The following is a 23,197-nucleotide window of genomic DNA, read 5'->3' on the forward strand; positions in this document are numbered from 1 at the left end:
AAATGTGGCACCTGGCATATCGCTACAAAATATTTTGAGAGTTTTCAGATAAATAGTGGGGGAAACACACAAATGTAATTTAGAAGCATACCTGTAGAACTCGTCCAAAGTACGGTAATTCAATAATATATAAGGAAAATCCGGAAGGCTGTAGCTGCAGTTCAGCCATTGGTGAACAAGATAATCTAAGTGTGTATTCATGAAATCTTCCACACTTCTATATCCGAGAGTACCAGGAATTCTTTCCAATACCTACATTCGAAAAAAGGGCAATTCCTAATGAGACCACCACTGGTAGTAACTATAACAACTTATAGTGGCTTCGTTCACATATTTGGGTGTTCACAGTTTGGGTGTAATGCTAAGCCAAGGAATGTGGTTTGTTTCCTCCACACACTAGGAGGAAAGAGTAAAAGATGGGATCACAGTAAACCATTAACAACTGTTCAATGTGATGTGCGAATGACGGCAGTGTCTATGAACTAAAGTTCCTATCAGGAATTACCGGTAACACTATGGAGAAAAACAAGTAGTAACTCTGTCCTCAGACCTATTTATTATAACCATTTTATACAGAACCACAAACCCATGGAAATTTTAATGGGCTCAAATCTCAATGTAAGCCATACTTTCAAGTACAGTGGAACCTCGGTTTATGAACACCTCGGTTTATGAATTTTCGGTTTATGAACGCCGCGGACCCATCTGGAACGGATTAATTCATTTTCCATTACTTTTAATGGGAAAGTTCGCTTCAGTTTATGAACGCTTCAGTTTATGAACAGACTTCCGGAATCAATTACACCCATGCTTCAGTTTATGAACGCTTCAGTTTAAGTACTCTGCGGACCCATCTGGAACGGATTAATCCACTTTCCATTACTTTCAATGGGAAAGTTCGCTTCAGTTTATGAACGCTTCAGTTTATGAACAGACCCAATTATGTTCATAAACCGAGGTACCACTGTAATACGGAAATTATTTGAAAACTTTTCAAAGTTTTTTTTAAAGCCCTGCATGTTCATTTTTTAGAGTTTTTAACTGTGTGCTTTTCCATACCTTCCTTACGAGGCGAGGCTCTATTCCATTCTCTTTTACACACTGGAAAACTGCAAACAGTGCTTGCTTTTCACACACAGGACTGCAGCGTAAAATCATTGTTATTAACATGAGAAGAACTGATTTTCTATTATACTCTTCATCAGGAAGATTCTCTTGGTTCACAGTGCCATGTGCCTGTAAGAAGAAAACACTGAATGAAGACAAACTTTTAATATATTTAAGAGATAGATGTAATTTAAAAATTCCCTCTACCATATATATTTTATTAAAATACAATCATGAAATTGAAATAATCCAATAGGTCTACTTTGCAGCAATAATTTTTATGTTTTCCTACTGGAAGTTTACAGATTTTCCCCTTACGCTTAACCCACACATACCAATTAAATGAGATAAGAGCACCATTGTTTTTGAGTGAAGTAAACACTCAAGACCCCTATTCCAGGAAAGCTTGCAGAGTGAAGCTGTGTTAAGATTGTAGAGATAAAGACAATATTTTATCTGATGAAATTAAAGGCCACAGCAAAAAGGAACATTAAATCGAAGAAAAAAATGTACAAGAGGGGTCCAGCACAACAAATCTGAAATGTCTAATACAAAGTAGACTAATAATAATAATAATAAACCTTAGCATTACTCTTAAACATGATAACTCTTTTCCAGTAACAGCACAACTACTGTGCCCCCCATGTCATCAATGAAACAACCTCATTTAAGTCACTATGTACCCTGTGCACCTGGTAAGTGAATGGAAATATGTTCATTTTATTGTATTACCTGGTTGGAAGAATAATCAGAAGCAAAGACTTAAAAACAGGCAAATCCAACTAAACTTCAGTGGATTTTTTGGGGGGGAAGGTTAAAAAGGACACCCAACAACTTCCAACGAATAAGAGAAAATGTTACAGTGGAAATGTGTATGTGTGCTTGGTGGGGGGGGGGGGCAAGGTATTACCAGTTTCTTTGTTCCTTCTTGAACTGTGATATACAAGTTCTCAAAAGCCCTTTGCTGGAGCTTCAATGGAAGAGCATTCAGTAAGCCAGTTGACTCTCTCAGCTTCACGTCTTGAAACAAACTTAAGATCAATCAGGGAGAAAAATAAAATTAGAATAATTTACATCTGTTTTCTAAAATAAAGCCTTTAATATATTTAATTTTGAGAGCCCTTCTGTGGTTCCTCGGGGTGCCCCCCCCCTTTATGATTAAGCAACAGCCACTTTGAATCCCTTCCCAGAGGGAGTCAGTTTGCATAGCAAAAAGAAAACGCTAAGGGGCCTCCATCAAAGATATAAACCGTAAAGGTAAAGGGATCCCTGACCATTAGCTCCAGTCGTGACTGACTCTGGGGTTGTGGCGCTCCTCTCGCGTTATTGGCCAAGGGAGCCAGCGTACAGCTTTCAGGTCAAAGCCGCTTCTGGCGAACCAGAGTAGCACACGGAAACGCCGTTTACCTTCCCCCTGTAGCGGTACCTATTTATCTACTTGCACTTTGACATGCTTTCGAACTGCTAGGTTGGCAGGAGCTGGGACCGAGCAATGGGAGCTCACTCCGTCGCGGGGATTCGAACCACCGACCTTCTGATCGGCAAGCCTTAGGCTCTGTGGTTTAACCCACAGCGCCACCCGTGTCCCGTACACCTCATAGTCCAGCTGTTTAAGAGCTATCTCCCATCATTTTCTTTAAAGGTTTCTTGTAAACTTCTGAACTAGATATTTGGCTTTTTGATAGTAGTATCTATTTCTCTTGCAGTTAGCAATAAAATTAGAAGAGAGGTAGAAGCTGGATATCCAGTCCTACCATAAATTTTTGAGAATATCCCTAACCAAAGAAAGAGAAACAGTGAGCAAGGTTTTGAACCAGTGTCTAGACTGTTTAACTTCTACTTGTATGCCTTTCTGGGATATGGTAAAGAAAAAATGCTAAGCAATTCTGAATGTGTAGCTCTTGTACACTACAGGTAGATAGCCATGTTGGTCTGCCATAGTCGAAACAAAATAAAAAAAATTCCTTCCAGTAACTCCTTAGAGACCAACTAAGTTTGTCATTGGTTTGAGCTTTCGTGTGCATGCACACTTCTTCAGATACCTGAACCTGTATCTAAAGAACGAATTATTTTATTTTCCAGTACACTACCTTTATGTCAAATAATTAAACTACAAAGGCATACCTTCTTATTGATTTAGCTGCAATCATACAAACTTGAAAACTGCTATCTGCAAGGAAGTGGGGGAAGGCATCACTCACAGGGAGTTCTTCACCATTAACATCAAGCACAGCCCACTTTGAATGAGGATCAACCTGGTGGGAGGAAAGAGAGAAAATGTCAACACTACATTTTTATGGAACTTGGGAAAGCCAACAAAAACCTTTTGTTTAAATATTTCTAGCTATTGACTTACCTGAAGTAAGGCTTTCATACAATTCACTAAGGCAATTCTTACTGGAGCTGTGTATTTTCCCTTATTTGCTAATTGCCTGGAACAAACAATATTTTATGATAAATTTCAAAGAGGCAAAAAAGTCTATACTTTTGGCAGATCACTCAGAATAAGAAAGAAAAAAAAGTATTTCTTTCCATGCTTCAAAACTTCTTGGCTAGTTTTTAATTTATACAGAGTTCAAGAACAGATAATATGAACAACAACATTCTGATCCAGCTAATGTTGCCTGCTGCTTCCTTCCTGGAAGCAAAGTGTTCTTGTCTAAACTAAACATTCATTTCTTACACCATTCACAACTAATACACATTATGTTGAGGGCACTTAAGACTACCCGTAGTATACTTTGAGAAATGTTATAAAAGTTTATAAATATAAATACAGTTTAAAAAATAGAGCATATCCTTGGAAACCAGATTGGAGGCACTGGAAGAACAAACATGAATATTTCATATAGAAATAACATACATACATCATATAAAATATGGAAGAGTTTATGACCATGAAATTAACTGCATGTGAAAATAGGCCTATCATACCAAAAGGCTGCAACAACAGTTAAAAGTGGACCCAGGGCTTCAGTATTTGTTCTGGCAGCAGCCAAGGCGGTCACCATAGGAAGGAGATTATATAAAATTGCTGAGCAAACTTCTTGATCTCGACGATAAAAGGGACATATATCCCTGTAGGAAAAAAGAGAAACGTTGTAAAATATGTAAAATATTAATGCCAGAGTTATTTCATTAAAAACAAGATTCTCTTACGAAAGAGGCTTGAGAAGAGAGACAAGGTGGTCATCTGGCAAGGGATTTTCTTCACTGGGGAGTTCCTTCAACAAGACTAAGTACTAGAACGAAACATTTTAAAAAAGCTTTTCTAATGCTTTTATTAATTTATATCAAACATTTTAAATTCCATACAAATCAGGCTGCACACTTGTATATTCATGGTTTATAGGTGTTTTTTTGATATATTTCAATGTAGAACAAAGCTTATTACTGGCTAAAATCACATAGCAGCAGAATTGTTTATAAGGTTTCAAGATCCTCCACCTGTTGCTAGAACAGTTAGTCAAAGACTACTTAACACACAGCAGAGTGACTTTTCATAATCATACTTACTACATGCAGATGCTGTGGCTTAATAGAATCAAAAATGTTTTCCTCAATTAGCATCAAGAGTTTCTTCCAAATTTCAGACGCTCTAAAGCAAACAGTTTGCACTGGGGTTGCTGTGACAGCTATACACAAGAACTTTAAAGTATCAAGGAGCAGCAAGTCCTGCTTTGTCAAATGTTCTTCTGACAATGGGCTTATGGCACCTGTACATAAAATGGTGTAGCGTTAAATATATATATATATATAAGACATGAACTTCCAAACATTCAGTGGATATATTCCAGGAAGCCATAACTACTAGTTTCCTGGCAGACACACCCAAGTAAGTATCTGAAGGCACATGAAGACATATGCAGCAGTAAATTAGTGTTTCTGGACTAGGGATTTTACATGTGCTCGGTGGAAAATCTATTGTGACACATTTATGCACTAATCGTAGATTATATTTTTAATTCCTTGTGAAAAACCATGTTTAAATCAGCATTTTATTAAAAAACCTAATTAAATCCATATGTTCAGAAATAAATTCATTGAGAAAAGGTATCTTATCAACACACAGAGAGACAAACACACTTTTTGAGCTGAGAACTATATTGCAGACCAAACTAAGTTGTCCTCTATTCCTAACCTGGGCAGCTACATAGAGTAAAGGAGTTATACCAGCAACCAGGTCAAAAAGGAAGATGCAGTATCAGCATTTGCTAAAGCATGAGCACATCATACAAGTCTGGTAGGGCTAGGAAACTTAGTGTTTAATACCAGCCTTGACACAGATTGTGTGTCTTTGAGAAAAAGACAAATTCTGTCCTAGTTGTATGTGTACTGTGATTACATGGGAAGGGCATGGTTTAAGTGCTTCCCCAGTCACCTCTATATTCTGAAAAAAATATCAGTCAGCACATTGAAAGAGAGAAAAATTGAAGGTCGCTTTTGAACTTCTGGTGTATTTATAGAGGAAGACAATTTAAATACAGTAACACCCCCACTGCCACAGGGGTTGCCCCCTTTACCTGCCACTTCTAGGTTTGCAGTGATGCACACGAGCAAAGCTGCGCAGGCTTTGAACACGTGTAAAATGGTTGTTGGAATGGTACCCTCAAAAACTTTTAAAACCATTTAGTTACCACAAAACAATACAGAAAGCAATTTAAAGATACCTGTCAAAGTTTGCAACTCTCCACCCTCATTTACATCACCAGCTTCAGCAATGTGATCATCAAAAAGATCTGACGTGGTTGGATTTTCTCCTTCCATCCTACTCTCTTCTGGATCATATTCCATTAAATCCACTTCTCCAGCTTCACTTATCCTCCCAGTAGAAAACATCTAAGAGAAGTTATTTATTTGGAATTCTTTCATCGCATCTTTCTTACAATAAACTCAAGATACTTTATAACAAAAGCTTAAAATTCTCTTAACTGAGAGTTCTGTGTACGTTTCAGTATATAAAAACTGCACCACCTGTATACAAACCAGAAAAATGTGACTTCTGATTGCTTCGTTAAATGTGGCATCGCTTTCCTGTGGAAGATCACTGTTTGATACTGCTTAGTTCCTTATGGGCACTTTTACTGAGGAGGACCTCCATTTCACGTTGTAATTTAAATAAAACAGAGAGACAAAACTCAAAACTGAGGAGTCCAGATTGACCTCAACTGGCAGAGACATTTATTCAAGAGAAATACTCCCTTGGCTACACAAGTCTCAAGCTATTCAGAGATTAGAGATCCACACCAATGTCCCTAACTGATCCAGAAGCCCACTATACTGTATTATCATTAACATGAGAGTTACAGTCATGGAAGATAATGGACAATATCACATTTGTCAAACCCAATGGTATACAACACTCATTCAGCCTTAATTTCTACTGTCTCTTTAGAAGGAATAGAGAGATTCAAGAAATAACCCCAAGATAGCCAGAAGGGAGCATAGCAGTGCAGCACTAGCAGTGGCTTGGCCCCCACCATTACTAACAAGCGTGCCAAACGTAGGGTAGAGTTGAAAGAAAAGGAAGATAAACTAGCAAGGGGAAAGAGAAACAGCAGAGAAAATAAGTGTGATATACTGCTATACTGCATGTTTGATGCAATACTGATGTTTAATGGTGGAGCAGGGGGAACATTGTGCTGTACATCGAGCAAATTGGTTTGGCTATATTCTTCACTCTCAATAGGCATAAGAAAAGGTCAAATCCAGCATGTTGTCCTCTATTCCTTGTCTGTCTGTCAAGTAAAATATCTGCTTATGTTATACACTTTTTGTTGTCCACAATAAACTGTGATGGGGAAGTCATACCATACACTCTAACTACTCACCAGATGTTTGCAAATGTCTACAAGATCATTCATCAGTTTTGAGGTTAACAAATGCAAGAAAATTCCAGACAGGATCTTTCTTGGGCTGTTCTGTCAAAACAAACCCAATATATACTAATTATCGAACACATCCCCCAAAACAGGATTTAATCACTTTAACTAGGCATGGAAACATAACCAATCACTTTAAAACTAAGTAAAATTAGCTATTGCTGTATTCATTTGAAACTGAACTAATAAAAATTCTGTGTTTATACATACACCTGTACATGATTACAAATTATTAAACTGATTGGAGAAATAGGTTTTCTGCAAAACGGGCCTAACTGGCTTAAAGTACAAAGATTTCAGCATTTCTTAATTGTGACATGGACTGAAAGATCGACAAGTGTCTTACCTGCTTACAATTACATGCGCAACTAGTACACTGTCCTATTAATGTCCTTAATGAAACGATCCTAGAATCTTCATTTAGCTTGTTTTTAGATTGATAAATAGTTTCTCCCACATAATGAATAAGAGACTGTGCAAATAAAAAGAAAATGCAAAGAATTAAGGAACTGTCTCAGACATATATTGCTTTTATTGCGTTCCATCCACATTCAAGTGTAATCATGCTAAAGAAACTTAAGTTTCAGCTTTTGCTAAGGCAACCAACCATACAAAGATGAGTAACTTTGTCTCTACTAGTTACAGGTAGGTAGCCGTGTTGGTCTGAGTCGAAACAAAATAAAAAAATTCCTTCAGTAGCACCTTAAAGACCAACTAATGTTGCCCCAGAGGTGCTCTTCTGAGCTGGTTCAGGCTATACCAAAATAAAAACTTAGTTGGTCTTTAAGGTGCTACTGAAGGAATTTTTTTATTTTGTCTCTACTAACAATTCCTGACATTATTTATTTTCCTATTCCATATATTTCTCACCTTTTTCACAAAATTGCCTTAAAGCTACTTATAATGTAATAATAAGCATTAATCAACTTGTAAAATAAGTGACAAGGAACTTAAATGTAAAAAATAAAAGGATATGCTTCCACCACTGTTAAGATATTTCTCTTGCTTAGGAACCGGGAATTTAGTGTATTCCTTAAAACACAAAAAACCCTTACCTTGGCTTTATGAAATAGCTTTGATTTGCGTGCTTCTTCTTCCGTCAGTATGCCAGCATAGCAGTAGCAGCCAAGAACACCAGTCAGGAGGCTGGCACAACGTACTAGGATTATTGCAGATGCAACCTTCAAGTCAAACACAAAAATACATGCTAAGCTTTGCATTTAATGCTAAGCTTTGCATTTAATGAAGTTTCAGGTTAAGAACGGACCTCTGGAACGAATTAAGTTCGTAACCAGAGGTACCACTGTACCTTCATGAATTGCAGGCTGCTAAGATGAAGCTGGTAAACACAGCGTACTTACTCTGCCTATGTGTGATTTTAGACTCACAAGGACAGAGCAACCCTACCTGACTGGGAGCAGTGGGGCAGAGTGACAAATCCACCACAGCATCTGAGGCCCTGCCACTTCTGTTGGCCAAGACAGAAGGTGGGGTTGAAGTTTTTTGTGGTAGCTCCAGGACGTTGCAGCTGATGACCAAGATTCATGCTGCTTGGGAACTCCAAGGCCACTGGCACCCCACCCCAAATTGTCCCATTTTAGGGTTTTCTTCTGGCTACCACCTGCAAAAGCTTCCCACCTGCCAGGGCAAAGATGTTGCCCCAGAGGTGCTCTTCTGAGCTGGTTCAGGCTACAGCAAGAAACTGATGCCATCCAAGAGCAGAAAAGAGGAATTCCTCCCACTTCATTGCAGCGGCACACCCACCCATGCCATGTTTAGATGAATGTCATGTAGTATGAACTGCCAGGGAAGGCTGGTCCATCAACAGGGATGGAGCACTGTCCCACTAACATCAGCTTGCCCTCAGCCAGACCCCACCTGCCCGCCTTCTTAATTACAACCAGTCCAGGGAGTGGCACCGCCTATCAACTGTCTTTTTCCTGGTCTCTGTTTCCCCTCCTAAAAATCACAGGGAGGATGGGGACAAAACTGGGGACAGGCCTTGCCTGTCCTTGGCTCTGACTCTCCATAATGTTGGGTCTCCCTGCCTTCTGTCCTACCATTCCCAATGGCCACCAGCCACCATGGCAAGCCACTATTTGTCTATTTGTTGGCTTTGGATCCATTTCAGTCCGGCTTTCGCCCTGGTTATGGGACCGAGATGGCGCTGGTCACCCTAACAGACAATCTCTGCAGACAGCTGGATCAAGGCAGATCGGGACTGCTGATTCTCCTAGATTTGTCAGCAGCCTTGGACATGGCCGATCATGAATTTTTGGACTGTCACCTTGCCGATGTGGGGATTCAGGGCACAGCCCAACAATGGCTGTGCTCCTTTATCTCAGGTCAGGGACAGAGGGTGGCGCTAGGGAAGGAGTTGTCATCGCAGCATTCCTTGGTGTGTGGAGTGCCACAGGGCGCAATCCTTTCCCTGATGCTTTTTAATATCTTTATGCGCCCCCTTGCCCAGATTGTCTGGAACATTGGGCTGGGCTGTCATCAATATGCAGATGACACCCAGCTTTATCTGTTGATGGACGGCCATCCTGACTCGGCCCCGGACACACTGACCAGATGCTTGGAAGCTGTGGCTGGATGGCTGCGTGGGAGCTGGTTGAAGTTAAATCCTTTGAAGACAGAAGTTCTCTGGCTGGGTCGGGATGACATGGGGTTGGGGGGGCCAAATCCCATCTCATGTGGGGGCTCAATTAGTGCCAGTGCCCTCTGTCAAGAGCTTGGGTGAAACCTTTGACGCCTCCCTCTCTATGGAGGTGCAGGTTATGGCTACAACAAAGGCAGCATTTTTCCATCTCCACCGTATTAAGCAGTTGATCCCTGACCTTTCTCGCCCCGATCTGGCCACAGTGATCCATGTGATGGTCACCTCCAGGCTTGATTACTGTAATTCGCTCTACGCGGGGTTGCCCTTGAAGCTGACTCAGAAACTCCAGCGGGTGCAGAATGCCGCAGCGAGACTCCTTACAGGGTCCTTGCCACGGGATCACATTCATCCAGTGCTTTACCAGCTGCACTGACTCCCGGTGGAGTACAGGGTCAGGTTTAAGGTGTTGGGTTTGACCTTTAAATGCCTATGCGGCCTAGGACCCTCGTACCTACGGGACCACCTCTCCTGGTATGCCCCAAGGAGGACCTTAAGATCCATAAATAACAACACTTTGGAAGTCCCGAGCCCCCAAGAGGTTAGATTGCCTTTTCAGCTCTGGCCCAGCCTGGGGGAACACCCTACCGCAGGAGATCAGGGCCCTGCGGGATTTGACATCTTTCCGCAGAGCCTGTAAGACGGAGCTGTTCCGCCTGGCCTTTGGGCTGGACTCAGTCTAACCCCACCTCTTATTTATTTTTTTATGGAACCCCTTATATGGGATTTGTATATAAATTTTCCCTTGGCTCTTTTTGCTAGCCCATGTAGGACCAGCATGGCTAGTTGGCCCCAGTGAATATTTGACGTTTTCTCCCCTTATGGCTTTGATCTATAGGCTACCACTAAAACGAGGCTGCATTTTAAGCTGCATTTTAAACTGTATTCTAACATATTTTAATCAACTGTTTTTTTTTATGTTTTTACTGTATTTATATTCAGTGTTAGCCGCCCTGAGCCCAGTCTTGGCCGGGATGGGCGGGGTATAAATAAAATTATTCTTATTCTTATTATTTTATTAATTATGTGACACATATCAAAAACTGCTCACAAATATTCTTGAGAAGGATGTACTTTTTTCCAACTTACCTCAGGCAAAAAGTTACTCAGAAGTTGTTCTGATATCTCCAACAAGTTCTGTTCTAAGGCTTCTCTGTGTTTTTGACTGACTGTTAATCTGGAACCGAGCATTTTGCTTTCAGATGTATCATTTGGCACATTTGTAAAAATGCCTATTTCATCGAAAGTTGTTTGCATGTAGAATGTTTCAATTTCTGAACGGCTGGCTTCTTCTGAGTCTTGTGCATGTTGTGTACTTTAAAAAATAATGACAAATATTATCTCTCACTGATATTTCATGACAATATTTGAAGCCTTTAAAACCAAACACAGAATTGAAACTTTAATTGTATTTAATTTCCAAAATATTCTAATAGATGAGTTGAAACCAAAGGCCTGTCTTCATATAATGAACATCTGTACCCCTGTGTAATGAATTATGAACAGTCTCCCCTTTCTCACTGAATGTACAACCAGCTCTGTTCATCTCTTGAAGAGCAGGAAGATAAGGCACCATAAACCCAGCAGCAACTACACAGCCTTATGCAAAAACTGTACCTCTTTGAAGAGAGGCAATAATACATACATAGGTTTCTGAGGAGAGTGCTAAGAATTCCTCCTGCCATCTATAGCTGTCTGTTACATGTGCAGTGAGGGCAAGCCACGTATAGAAACCTACTTCACAGACAGATGGTCTTTAACTGTATAAGGCAGCCCAGGAGCCACATATACAGTCTTCACAGGGAGCTTAAGCTATCATGACTGTATTTAATGAAGGCAGGAAGCAAACTGGATTTTGGGAGCAGCCTATTTCCCAAGTGTTTGTTCCTGCCTTTGACCAGTTGGTTGAGCCAAAACCCAAGCTACCAACCCTGCTAACCAAAGGGAAATTGTAGCCTAATGTACTACGGTAAGAGCCACATCAATTGCTCTGGAAGACTATAATAATGACCTCTTAAAAACCATATGTTTACCCAAGCTTGCCTGAACCCTCTTTAATTTTTAGTTCTCTTTTGCTTAGTCTTATTTGTTTTATTTTGCTTTCATAAAACTTCATAAGCTTTCATAAAACTTAAGAGTTTTATTTTGCTTTCATCTATTTTTTAAAGTAGTTCCTATTGAATGTTGTTGCCCCACTTTTATTATTTTTCTGGAAACTGCTTAGATTTTTTTTACACACACACACACACACACACACACACACACACACACACACACAATGAAGGAATGAAGTCGTTGGGCTGAGAAAGGTTCTTCACCCTGGTTTAGGGACCATAAAACAGATTTGTAAACTCTGCCCATAAAACAGAATAATTTTTAAAAAGGCAACCAACTCATAAAGATAATACCTCCAAGTGATAGAAATACTTATGTTAATCTTTAAAACATACCATTCTGAAGCATTGTGAAAAAATTCCATTGCTGCTCTACTATTTTTCATAGTCAGACTTACAAGGATTTTTTGCAACTCTAATTTGGGAAAGTCACTGTAAATAATCAAAAGCAAGTTTTAGACTTGATACTCCCCAATACAACATATCTGTTTATCATGAGACCTCAAATAGAAACTTGATTAATTTTTTGAATACAGAATTCTGAACAGGTGCAATAAAGGATACAGAAAAAATATATCTGATATACTGGAACAAATAAATCTAAATTAATATTAAAAGAAATGAAAATGTTTAACTCTTGTTGAACTCTCTAACAACATATTCTACTGCCAGTTTTATTTAATTGGTTATCAAATCCATTCTGAGGGTCCAGGCAATCTATTTCTGAAACCAAGCTGGTCAAATAAAACCGAACAATATAAAAGTTTTATTTTCCTTTGATGTAAGACTAATTCTGTTTTAAGGCACTTTATTTCTCAAGCTGTTACCTGCGTAGGATGGGTGGCGGCTCTGTCCTGTGCTCCATTTCTTCCTCTAAGTGGCAGAACAGAAGCCACTTCATAATGGTTTCTTTTAATGTAGAAGCTGCACTTCCTTCCCAATCATTCTGTGCTGCCTCAGTTTTCGAAGTCTCTGGCACTTCTAAAAATGTCATTGCTAATGCCAAGCACTTTGCTGCAGAACTACAAGAGATTATTTGCACAAGATTACCACCTGAATAAACAGCTCCAGTGTAGACCTGCATTTTAAATTTACAAAAATAATAGTGCCTTTTTGCAGGGAGGTGAGACTGTAATTGGTTTGTTCTGATCTAAATCTGTTTTAAATATGACAAATCTTGTGGCTGAGTCACATATGCCCCCCCACAAAATCTTAACTTTTAACTGAAATCTCTCTCTCTCTCTCTCTCTCTCTCTTTCTCTCTGTGTGTGTGTGTGTGTGTGTGGTGTGTGTGTAGATTAACAGTTCTATCCCATACATGTGAACTCTAAAGTAAGTTACATGAAGTTAAATGAGTTTATTCCTAGCTAAAGTATATAAGTTTTCATTCTAAAATACATTAGCTAATCTATTATAAAACACCCCAAATAGAACTGGTAATAGATAAGAGCGTTCTTATATTAGTTACAAAAAATAAATAGAAAAACAATGAAAGCACAGCAAGTTTGACAAATACAATTCTGGATATTAATTGGATTTGTACAAGTTGTAGTATAGGACAGAGCACTTGAACCCCCCCTTTACTTGCCTTGCAGGGAAGAGTGTTGATTAGGGAAGTTATCCTTCTGCTGGCCACCATCTGTGTAGTGATGCTAGGCATCACTACATCATTGTGGAGTTCCCCATGCTGTCAATTCAAAGGGTCGGAATGGGAAGGGTTGAGTCAACATATTTGCCATCAAGTGATGGCATTGGTCCCAATTGTTGTGGCAGGTCCAAGCTACCACAGCAACCTGCCTACGCATCTCACTTTGCTTCATAAAGTCCCACTAGTCTGTGGAGGGGGAAGTGTCGGAAATGTTTTAAGGAGCAATCCTACTAATCCAGCAGAAACAGTTGGTGCTTACGAAGGGTTCCACATTACCTTGAAGGTTTGCATGCAGATACTGAAAATATCTTCCAAATTTCTCTATCCATTGGTATTAAGCTTCCTTGAATCATGACTTGAAGTAATCCAAAGCATTCCACTTCAGTTTGCTGAAGACTTAGGCTACGAATGACGAGAGACCAAACTTTTGACCAGATTCGCTGCAGTTCTGAGTTTTGCACAGGTTTCAGATCTACCTGTTGGCTTTGACACCATGCAAGCTCCTTAAGACAACGTAACACGTAAGGCATCCGTTCTCTTCGACGCTGTTGAGACGGCAGCTGGTAAAGTATACTAAGCAAATGAGGACGTTCACAGTGAGGAAAGCTCATAGGGAACTTCGATATCAATCTGGTTGTAATCTGCAGCCTTGAGGGTAGAAAAAAACAGAGAGATCTGAGGAAAAAAATGGAACTTGGAAAATTGGGAGGGAAAACAATAATGTATTATGTTTGTTTGTTTTTACCAGGGTATGACATAGAAGTCGTTCTGTGAACTTTGCAGGTTGCTCCAGACCACTTCCCAACCTGATTCAATTCTCCTACGCTTGGATGGTACATCTCCACCTTCTCTCTGTGTAGCAGCATACGACTGAGTTATCTCCAGGACTTTGGTGTCTTCAGTAAAGACCTTTGCAAACAATATAACATAACATTTTACATCAAAATATGCTTTAAGAAAGCATGTTGTAAGGCCAAAGCACTGTAGCTCCCAGCTCAAAATGGTGGACCAAACAGAAAAGGCCCTCTAGATGGGGATACAGTAACTGCACCCAAGCCTCCCATCTTAGAATGTCACTGTGGTACCCAAGTACACATCTGTGCATGTGCACTGGGAAGTAGGGGGGAAACATGGTACTTTTAGGCCATACTGGAGTGCATCTGTGCTCAAGCGCTGTACTCCAATAGGAAAGGATTTACTTTTTACAAGAAACAGCTTCTGAAAGCATTACAATTTACCTGATGACAAATGTCAGCCATTAATTCAACCAGGCTTTCCTTCACAGCAATACTGCGTGACCCTGCAGAATACTTTCCTCTGCTGCCTATGAGGTTTATCTCATTCACTAATAGTTCATACAAGTTGTATACAATTCTTTGCCATTTTGTTGGGTCGCATACTCCTGTTTGCACAAGAACAGGACAAATTTAGCTCTGCATAACTTATAATATGTGAACCAACCCCCAAACAATCTGTTCAAATATTTTACAAGTTCACCAGCAATAAAGAATACCTGATATAGCAATGCAAATAAGTAACAGTTAAATCAAGCAAGTATTTGAACACTCAAACACGAATAGAGACTATGAAAAATAACGATAGTAAAGGTAAAGTGACCCGACCATTAGGTCCAGTCGTGACCAACTCTGGGGTTGTGGCACTCATCTCACATTATTGGCCAAGGAAGCCGGTGTACAGCTTCCAGGTCATGTGGCCAGCATGACTAAGCCACTTCTGGCGCACCAGAGCAGTGCACGGAAACACTGCTTATGTTCCCGCCAGAGCGGTACCTATTTATCTACTTGCACTTTGACATGCTTTCGAACTGCTAGGTGGGCAGGAGCTGGGACCGAGCAATGGGAGCTCACCCCATCACGGGGATTCGAACCGCCGACATTCTGATCGGCATGCCCTAGGCTCTGTGGTTTCCACACAAGAATGCAGAAGTTTAGTCATCCTCCAACACTGCCAACTGTTCCTGTAATATCTTTTTACAATTGGGCATGAAGTAACTTATGCATACCTTTTTCTTTGGCTTGCGTTCCATTTGGGTGATGAACACGAACCTGCAGCTGAATGTACTGAATGATCTGCTCCTTTAGGAAATCTTTCGGTTTATACTGAGCCCATATATAGAGCACAGTTGGAAGAATTTCCTCTCCTAGCTTACAAACCCGCATACGGTAGTTGACTGCAAATACACTCAAATATACATTAATGGCTGCAAAAATATGATCGAGGCCTGCGAGGTTTCTTTCTTGCCTGCAACAGAAAAAAGTCATGTTTTGTTATAGTAATTAATTTAATGAGTGTGCAAATACCAACCCCTACTGGGTATAGAGACCCAAGCTATGCTATTTTATTTTAATTCTGCCTTTTCTCCAAAGTACTGAATTAATGCAAACCATCAGGAGGAGGAAAAATGTACAGTAGTTCAGTTCCAGTGTGAGAGAGAAGAAAACTGTACTATAAAGGCTTTGGAAGAGAGGACAGTTATGGGACCCTGCAACTGATAGATTAACAGTTTTTGGTAACACATGGCAGTGATAAAGGTAACTATTGTCATACATAAGGAAGAACCTAGAAAGTTGATAATATTGAACTGACCAGAAGTCCAATAATTTCTGCTGCAGCCAAGCCCTGCAGGAAGGATTATACAAATATTGGGGAATACGGTGGCAGCTGGCTTACAGAGAAGTTTCTTTCTAAACCTTTTTATTATACTAAGGAGTTCTCAAAACTAAAAAAATATACATTTTGGAAGAAATATATCATTTCTGCTCTTGTGCTGCTTTTTCCAAGAAATGGCGAATGTTTTTGAAGCAAGGAAAGTGCAATGCTTTAATTTTAAAACTGGCTCCAAATACAGTACTTTACTTGAAAGTAATTCAAAGATTTGAAAGCAAGATGTAGAAAAGATTTAGATTAGTTCAATGAGACTGAAAAGCAAGTGAGCTTAATATACATTAAGACTAGTGGAGGTTTAAGTTTAGAGGAGTAACCATGTTAAACTCAAAATTGATTCACCAAAAGAAAAGAACATTTACCTTGCAAGCTGCATAGCTTTAGAGAAGAAGCTTAAAATTGTAGAATTTAACCCATCAGTTTGGAGGCAAAGTCCTCTGGTCAATGTATAAATTATTCTAGCCACCAATACTTTGTTAATATCTCTACAAGGTTTGAGAAACAATTTGAAGTACAGGTTTTGAAGATCTAGAGGAGTAAATCAAATTCATATTACTTAACTAAGTCACAAAAACGTGTGTTTACTAAATATTTCCAGTCCTTTCCACTGATCATTTAGTTGCAATGCTAAACAGGAAGCTCCCCAGTGGGTTCATTTAAGATGTCACACATTTGAAAAATGTGCTTCTCATTATCCCAGCCTCGAAAAGTGGAACCTCAGTTTTCAAATGTAATCCATTCCGGAAGACCGTTCGACTTCCGAAACATTCAAAAACTGAAAGTGGAAGCCTCAATTCAATAGGGAAACTCAAAACGGAAGCAGTGTCAGACGTCCGGGTTCCAAAAAACATTTAAAAACCGCAGCATTTATTTCCAGGTTTTCAATGTTCAGGAGCCGAAACGTTCGAAAGCTGTTCAAGGACCGAGGTTTGACTGTATTTAAAAAACCTGCCTGCTACCACATCCAACAAGGAATTGTATGCAGGCAAGTGAACTGCCTGGTGGAGAAAGGATGGAGCACCAGCTATCTTCTGTGCTCAGTAGAGAAATACAGCATGTTGCTGCAAGAGAATGGAATTCTTCACCCCTCCTCTACTAGTCCCTAGAAGGCTAGTAACAAATTTTCTTTCTATATGTAGAAAGATATTTTAGCTGAGAGTACCAGCTCTTCCACTTTGTCTCAACTTTATGGAGCAAACACAAATACTGCATACATGCAGGTATTTTATTCAGCAGGTATGTAAACTGTGGAAGCCACAAAGCATGGTTTTGCTACAGAGCAAAACCCATTAGGCCAGCTTTCCCAGGTACATAGGTTTTTAAAGATGTGTGTATGGTAATACTGTTGTAAATCGCTTTACTTTTCTAAACCACTTTGAGGTTTTTTCACAATCAAGTGGTGTATACATTTTATGAAATAAGTAAATAAATAAATGATGTCCACACTTTTGCATGTTTCTGGCAGGAAATATCAATATGTATGAAGCAATTATATTTTCAATGTGTCTGAACTACTCTCAATTGCAGAAAAATTCAAGAGGGCTGCATCCATGTAAGCAATTTAAGTTAAATACGGTGAATTCAGAAAATCCAACTATAGCCACATTTCATGAAAAGTTATAGACAGTGAATCATCAAAGATGCAGTTCAGACATATAAATGTCAATACAGATAGAAACTGCAGGAAGCAGGGTATTCTATACTAATGCAGCCCCCCCAAGAAATAGCTTCCTTATTCCTTTTAAACTAAAAAGAGAACTCTGCATATGCATACCTTTGTACAAACTGGCCTCATGATAACCCAGATCAACAATAAAATATTGTTGACATGATGAAATTGTTTGGTTTGTAATTTCAATATGAGTATGTAATTTGCAAAAATCCCTATAAAATTAATGAAGTCAATATTAAATAATAAATCAAGCCAAGCAAGGATATTAGAAAAGCCAAACTCTGTTATTCAATGACAGAGGAAGAAAAACTAAGAATAGAAAAACATAGTTATTCTATGGTTCATTATGGGAGCTTTGATTATTGGAGTTATATACCACACATCTTCAAAGAAAGTAAGTTCTGCTATATAAAATGTCTCTTGACATCACTTCCAAGCATAGGGATTTCAGCATAGGAATAATATCTACAAACCTGACCACTGTTGTGAAGGAATAGCACACCAATATGTCCTCACTGTAAGAATATCCTTTAACAATATGCTGCTACAATCAGTTCCATAAATGGCACAACTTGATGGATCATTTACTGTGTCCATGACAAAAATCAGAAGCTCTTGGCATTTTAACCTAGGTGCTCCTGTGCAAAAGCAGAATATAAATGTGAGTTTTTAACTTTTATGAGTGATATCAAAACAGGTCAAATTCAGGGAAAACCTGTTGAAATACAACCAAAAATTTGTAACATTTATTAGAAAACAAGTTACCTGATACATGGTAGTTAATGAAATGAACTGTAATAAAAATTCTTTAAAATATATCTTAATTACGTCTGTACTGAGTAACTCACTTTTATTGGCACATCTGATGAAATATTTAATCAAACAGCTGATCTCTTGCATCTTTTTATGTCGTGTTGCTTGAGTTGATGCAGACACATTTGGTTTTGCTAATCTTGCACTTTCAGTTTCCTTCTTAATGTATTTCTGAAGAAAACTTAAAAGGCAAAAAATAAACACTATTTATAGGCACATAATCAAATTAAAATAAACAAAAATGCCCAGCAACAACAATTTATTCTTTTAAATTGTGATATTTCAGTGCAAGCTCTTCTATGATATTCTACTAGATCCTTCTGCTCCATAGGGATTTATTTATTTATTTTTTAAATGCTATGCAATGTGTACCTTGAGAAATTACAGGCTGTCTCTGGACAGCCACAGCAAACTACACATGATCACAGTCACAACATTTCTCAGGCTGGAAAAGCACAGCACAAACCTGCGGCTGCTGTGCTCACTACTCTGACAAGCGGGAAGGAAAGGAAAAATAAACATTGGGTGTGGTTGATGAGATACATAGTAGCCATAAGGAAAAGGTACAATAGCTGGATGAACTGATACAGAGGGTGGCCAAGCAACCTCTGAACATTCACTTGAGGCGCTAAAATAATGATATATTGCTTCCTTTCTAGTACAGTCGTACCTTGGGTTACGAACACCTCGGTTTGCGAACAGTTCGGGTTACGAACTGCGCAAACCCGGAAGTGTTTTCGTCGCGCGCGCATGCGCAGAAGTGTTGCGCGCGGGCGGTCTGCGCATGCACAAAATGGCGCTGCGTGTTCGGGTTACGAACTATTCGGGTTACGAACAGCGATCCAGAACGGATCGTGTTCGTAACCCGAGGTATTACTGTAATCAAACCGCAACAAATAATGTAGCATAGCAGTAAAGAGGCTGATAGGTGAACCAGAAGTCCCATGGGTTCCTGAACTGTTTCATATATTTAAGGTCCTCCTTTTCAACTTAAATTTCTAGAGTGATTTCCAACACAAAATGTTGTAATATTTAATCACAGTTATAGCAAAAAAGCAATCAGATAAAATATGAGATAAAAAAAGAGATATAAAAGACACGGGAAATAATAATAATCTGGGCGACTTCCAACAAAATATTTAAAATACAATAAAACATCCAACATTAAAAACTTCCCTAAACAGGGCTGCCTTCAGATCTCTTCTAAAAGTCAGATAGTTGTTTATTTCCTTTACATCTGGTGGGAGGGTGTTCCACAGGGCAGGTGCCACTACCGAGAAGGCCCTCTGCCTGGTTCGGTGTAATCTTGCTTCTCGCATGTGACGGAACCACGAAAAGGTCCTCGGAACTGGACCCCAGTGTCCAGGCTGGATGATGGGGGTGGAGATGCTCCTTAAAAGGTTTTCTCCTGGTGCCAAAAAGACAAGACTCCCTAGATGGCCTTAGCTCTTACCCGGAATCCCTCTCCCAAATTTACAATATGGGGGGAGGGAGTACAGACTTTGCTGTGTTGTAAGAATTACTGAGATGTTTGTCAAATGCTTTGGAGACTTTATCTTAGATGCTTGATACCCAACAAAGTTTAACACACACCAAAATATTGTACCTGAATACTGTATCCCAATTCATCTGTTTGCCATTTTTGGAATCAGAATTTCGATCCAGCTGTTGAATTGTTTCAGAATCCCTGATGAGACGCTTGAACTTCTCTATTTCCTTCTAAAAAAGTAATCCAAAATAAAGAAGAACACTATCACGCTATTGAACTGTTGTATGACAGAAGTGCAGGAACGGTGGTTTATTATTACCTTTCGGTCTGTGGCCTTGTCACTTTCAAGATGGCGGCAGCAAGCCAGCAGGTCTTGGAGTGCAAAGTTCATGGCTCAGCTAAGTTGTAGATGCACTCACAGCATGAACCTGAAAAGGGAAATAACAGGTTTTTCAATAGAGCTAGTGTTTTAGAACAGCTTTTCAATAGGTGTGGCACAATGGTGTTTGGCTCTGGAGACCAGGGTTCAAATCCCCACTGAGACATGACAACTTTATTCACTGAACCCCAATAAAACGGGGGTAATCACTTCCAGTTTTTAATTCTGTGAGTAGATCGTAGTCTCCTGGAAGTTGGCCACCCCTATGTACTGTGCATTTTGCGCCCATGGACCGCAATAAAGCTGTGTGTGTGTGCTTATTACATTTGTGTTGCATTCAGATACTCGCTGGACCTCTATTATGCTGCTAGACGCGAAGCCAAATAAGAAAGTGCAACACAAAACAAAATTGAAACACTTGACTTTCAAATGAAGACTTGGTACACTGCTACCAACTGAAGTTGTTCATCTAGTTCACAATATTCAATCAACTCTCAACTTTAAGTAAAAGGAAGATCTAACAAATGTGTTCAATGCACTTTGCTTTCTGATGGCTTTATCTACTGTCCAATGAGTTTATGTTAAGGTATCACACACGAGTCACCAACATGAGTCTGACCAAACTGCGGGAGGCAGTGGAAGACAGGAGTGCCTGGCGTGCTCTGGTCCATGGGGGTCACGAAGAGTCGGACACGACTAAACAACAACAAAAATCACACACATGAACCACAATTCTTATGAGGCATTGGTACATTACACTTAAAATACAGTACAAAACTTCCAGTTTCATGCACTTTTAAATTGAAGTAGGTTTTTGTAACATAATGGCATTTTAAACATTATTAGAGGGTGCAATAATGAGCATGCCTAAGGCAACTTTTGTGTGCAAGCTTGCCGGCAAGCCACACCCTGTGTATCAGCTCTGCTTTTATCTTCAGATGGGTGTGTTAGTTAGCATTTAGAGGAAATGCACATCCTTTCTTTAAATATTTTGAAATAGGTTCCATAAATGAATTATGAATTCCCAGTTAATAATCTACAACTAAGCTTTGAATTCCCAGTTAAAGTCCAAACATTTGAGGCAATATGTGTCACTTAGGCTTTTTCTGACGTGTGGTCCAGTTAAAGGTAAAGGGACCCCTGACCATTAGGTCCAGTCGTAACCGACTGGGGTTGCAGCGCTCATCTCGCGTTATTGGCCGAGGGAGTCAGCGTGCAGCTTCCAGGTCATGTGGCCAGCATGAGAAAGCCGCTTCTGGCAAACCACAGCAGCACACGGAAACGCCGCTTACCTTCCCGCTGTAGCGGTACCTATTTATCTACTTGCATTTTGACGTGCTTTCAAACTGCTAGATTGGCAGGAGCTGGGATCGAGGAACGGGAGCTCACCCCGTCTTGGGGATTCGAACCGCCAACCTTCTGATCGGCAAGCCCCAGGCTCTGTGGTTTAACCCGTGGTCCAGGTATGTTGATGTAATAACCTGATCTATTGATTTATGGGTTGCCAATGTGGCACCCGCAGAGGTCTTCTCTGAAACATGCTGGCTGCCATTCCCCTAGCCTAGCCCCTCCTCTGGATAAGAATTCAAGGAGGGGGGGTTACAGCAAGGAAAGGGACAGCTAACTTGGGGGGGGGAGTAAAAACACTTTTCCAATCCTAATTGCTTTTAGAAAGGGGGGGGTAGAAGAGCGAGTGCTGTTGCAGTGCATGCATGGTACCCACGGCAGCATCTCTACAGACCCACAGATAAAAAAAAGGCAGGCAACCCCTGATTTATGATGCATTCCGCATTTTTTTTAATCAATGTGATTTCATTGTTGATCTGATGTTATTCACCACTACTTCGGTGAGTAACAAAGTAATTTTGAAGTAGTAATGAATGTTATTCATTTTAAAGTAGTAAATGAATAACTCACCAAAGTAGTGGTGAATAACATCAGATCAACAATGTTATTCATTACTATTTTAAAATGTTATTGGCAGTACATTAAATTTTGCAGCTAAATAAATTCAAGTTCAGCCGTTCACTTCCGACGCTTACCATTTTGCGATAAAGGGCAAGGATGCCACACAAACGACACTCCAGAAGGGGGGACCTGAGGGGATCAGGGCAACGGCCCGCGTGTGTTATAACACGTGGCCGAGCCCCCTGTTCTCACAGCTCTGGGAATTGCGCGACCCCCCAAGCCCACACTTACTTACACAACGACTTCGCACCGCCACGTCCAGCTCACGGCAGCTGGGACGTCCAAGGCCGCCGTGACGAGGCCGAGCTCTTAACCACTCCGGCAGCGAATGCGCAGCTCGGTCCCACCAAGTGGCGGGTCGTGAGGGAGGGAGGACATCGGCCACCCCGGTCCCGCCTCAGAGGCCACGCGGGTAAGACGGCGGCATTCTTGCCAAAGGGATGGGAGAGAGGACGCGCCCGGAGGAGAACGTGAAAGAAACGGTGAAAGCGGGAGGGATGCGAGCGAAAACGAAACCGAAAAGCTAATGGGGGCGGGGCGAAGTGAAGCGAAGAGGCGGACCGGCGAGGCTCGCGCCAGGAACGAGCGGTGGGCGGGCCTGAAGGGACCCACAGCGCGGGCTTCTTGCTTCTTGCGCGCGCAGCCGCCCTCGCGCTCCAACGAACGCGGGGAGGCGTGGCTGCTCCACGCTCATCACCAATCGATGTGGTGTTTTCCATCCCCGCCCCGCTCGCGTTCTAATCCCGCCCCTCCTAACCCCCCGACGCCGGAAGCGGAAAAT

General features: G+C 40.5%; 1 protein-coding gene across 4 annotated transcripts in view; it reads right to left on the bottom strand.

The window, feature by feature from the left end:
* ATM (ATM serine/threonine kinase) overlaps window positions 1–22,977 on the bottom strand; it is a 57,318-nt gene extending 34,341 nt beyond the window's left edge. Inside the window, exons 1-25 of one of the 4 annotated variants that reach the window (XM_035114954.2) lie at window positions 22,652–22,974; window positions 20,389–20,497; window positions 20,187–20,299; window positions 18,616–18,761; window positions 18,241–18,405; window positions 16,458–16,623; window positions 15,434–15,672; window positions 14,649–14,812; window positions 14,156–14,319; window positions 13,687–14,058; window positions 12,590–12,784; window positions 12,099–12,194; window positions 10,738–10,963; window positions 8,045–8,170; window positions 7,336–7,461; window positions 6,939–7,028; window positions 5,778–5,946; window positions 4,624–4,823; window positions 4,267–4,349; window positions 4,042–4,185; window positions 3,464–3,539; window positions 3,232–3,362; window positions 2,018–2,138; window positions 1,060–1,236; window positions 92–252 (exon numbers count right to left, since the gene is read on the bottom strand). In XM_035114954.2, the coding sequence (XP_034970845.2) occupies window positions 92–252; window positions 1,060–1,236; window positions 2,018–2,138; window positions 3,232–3,362; window positions 3,464–3,539; window positions 4,042–4,185; window positions 4,267–4,349; window positions 4,624–4,823; window positions 5,778–5,946; window positions 6,939–7,028; window positions 7,336–7,461; window positions 8,045–8,170; window positions 10,738–10,963; window positions 12,099–12,194; window positions 12,590–12,784; window positions 13,687–14,058; window positions 14,156–14,319; window positions 14,649–14,812; window positions 15,434–15,672; window positions 16,458–16,623; window positions 18,241–18,405; window positions 18,616–18,761; window positions 20,187–20,299; window positions 20,389–20,460 (3,722 nt within the window). In that variant the 5' untranslated portion in view covers window positions 20,461–20,497; window positions 22,652–22,974. Of the gene's footprint in view, window positions 1–91; window positions 253–1,059; window positions 1,237–2,017; window positions 2,139–3,231; window positions 3,363–3,463; window positions 3,540–4,041; window positions 4,186–4,266; window positions 4,350–4,623; window positions 4,824–5,777; window positions 5,947–6,938; window positions 7,029–7,335; window positions 7,462–8,044; window positions 8,171–10,737; window positions 10,964–12,098; window positions 12,195–12,589; window positions 12,785–13,686; window positions 14,086–14,155; window positions 14,320–14,648; window positions 14,813–15,433; window positions 15,673–16,457; window positions 16,624–18,240; window positions 18,406–18,615; window positions 18,762–20,186; window positions 20,300–20,388; window positions 20,498–22,647 lie in introns of those variants that run through there. The other 3 variants (XM_035114953.2, XM_035114956.2, XM_035114957.2) reach the window with 3 other exon arrangements.
* Between the last annotated feature and the right edge of the window lie 220 nt (window positions 22,978–23,197).

The sequence above is a fragment of the Zootoca vivipara genome, chromosome 4, assembly GCF_963506605.1.
Source record: "Zootoca vivipara chromosome 4, rZooViv1.1, whole genome shotgun sequence".
In the NCBI taxonomy this organism is placed as follows: domain Eukaryota; kingdom Metazoa; phylum Chordata; class Lepidosauria; order Squamata; family Lacertidae; genus Zootoca; species Zootoca vivipara.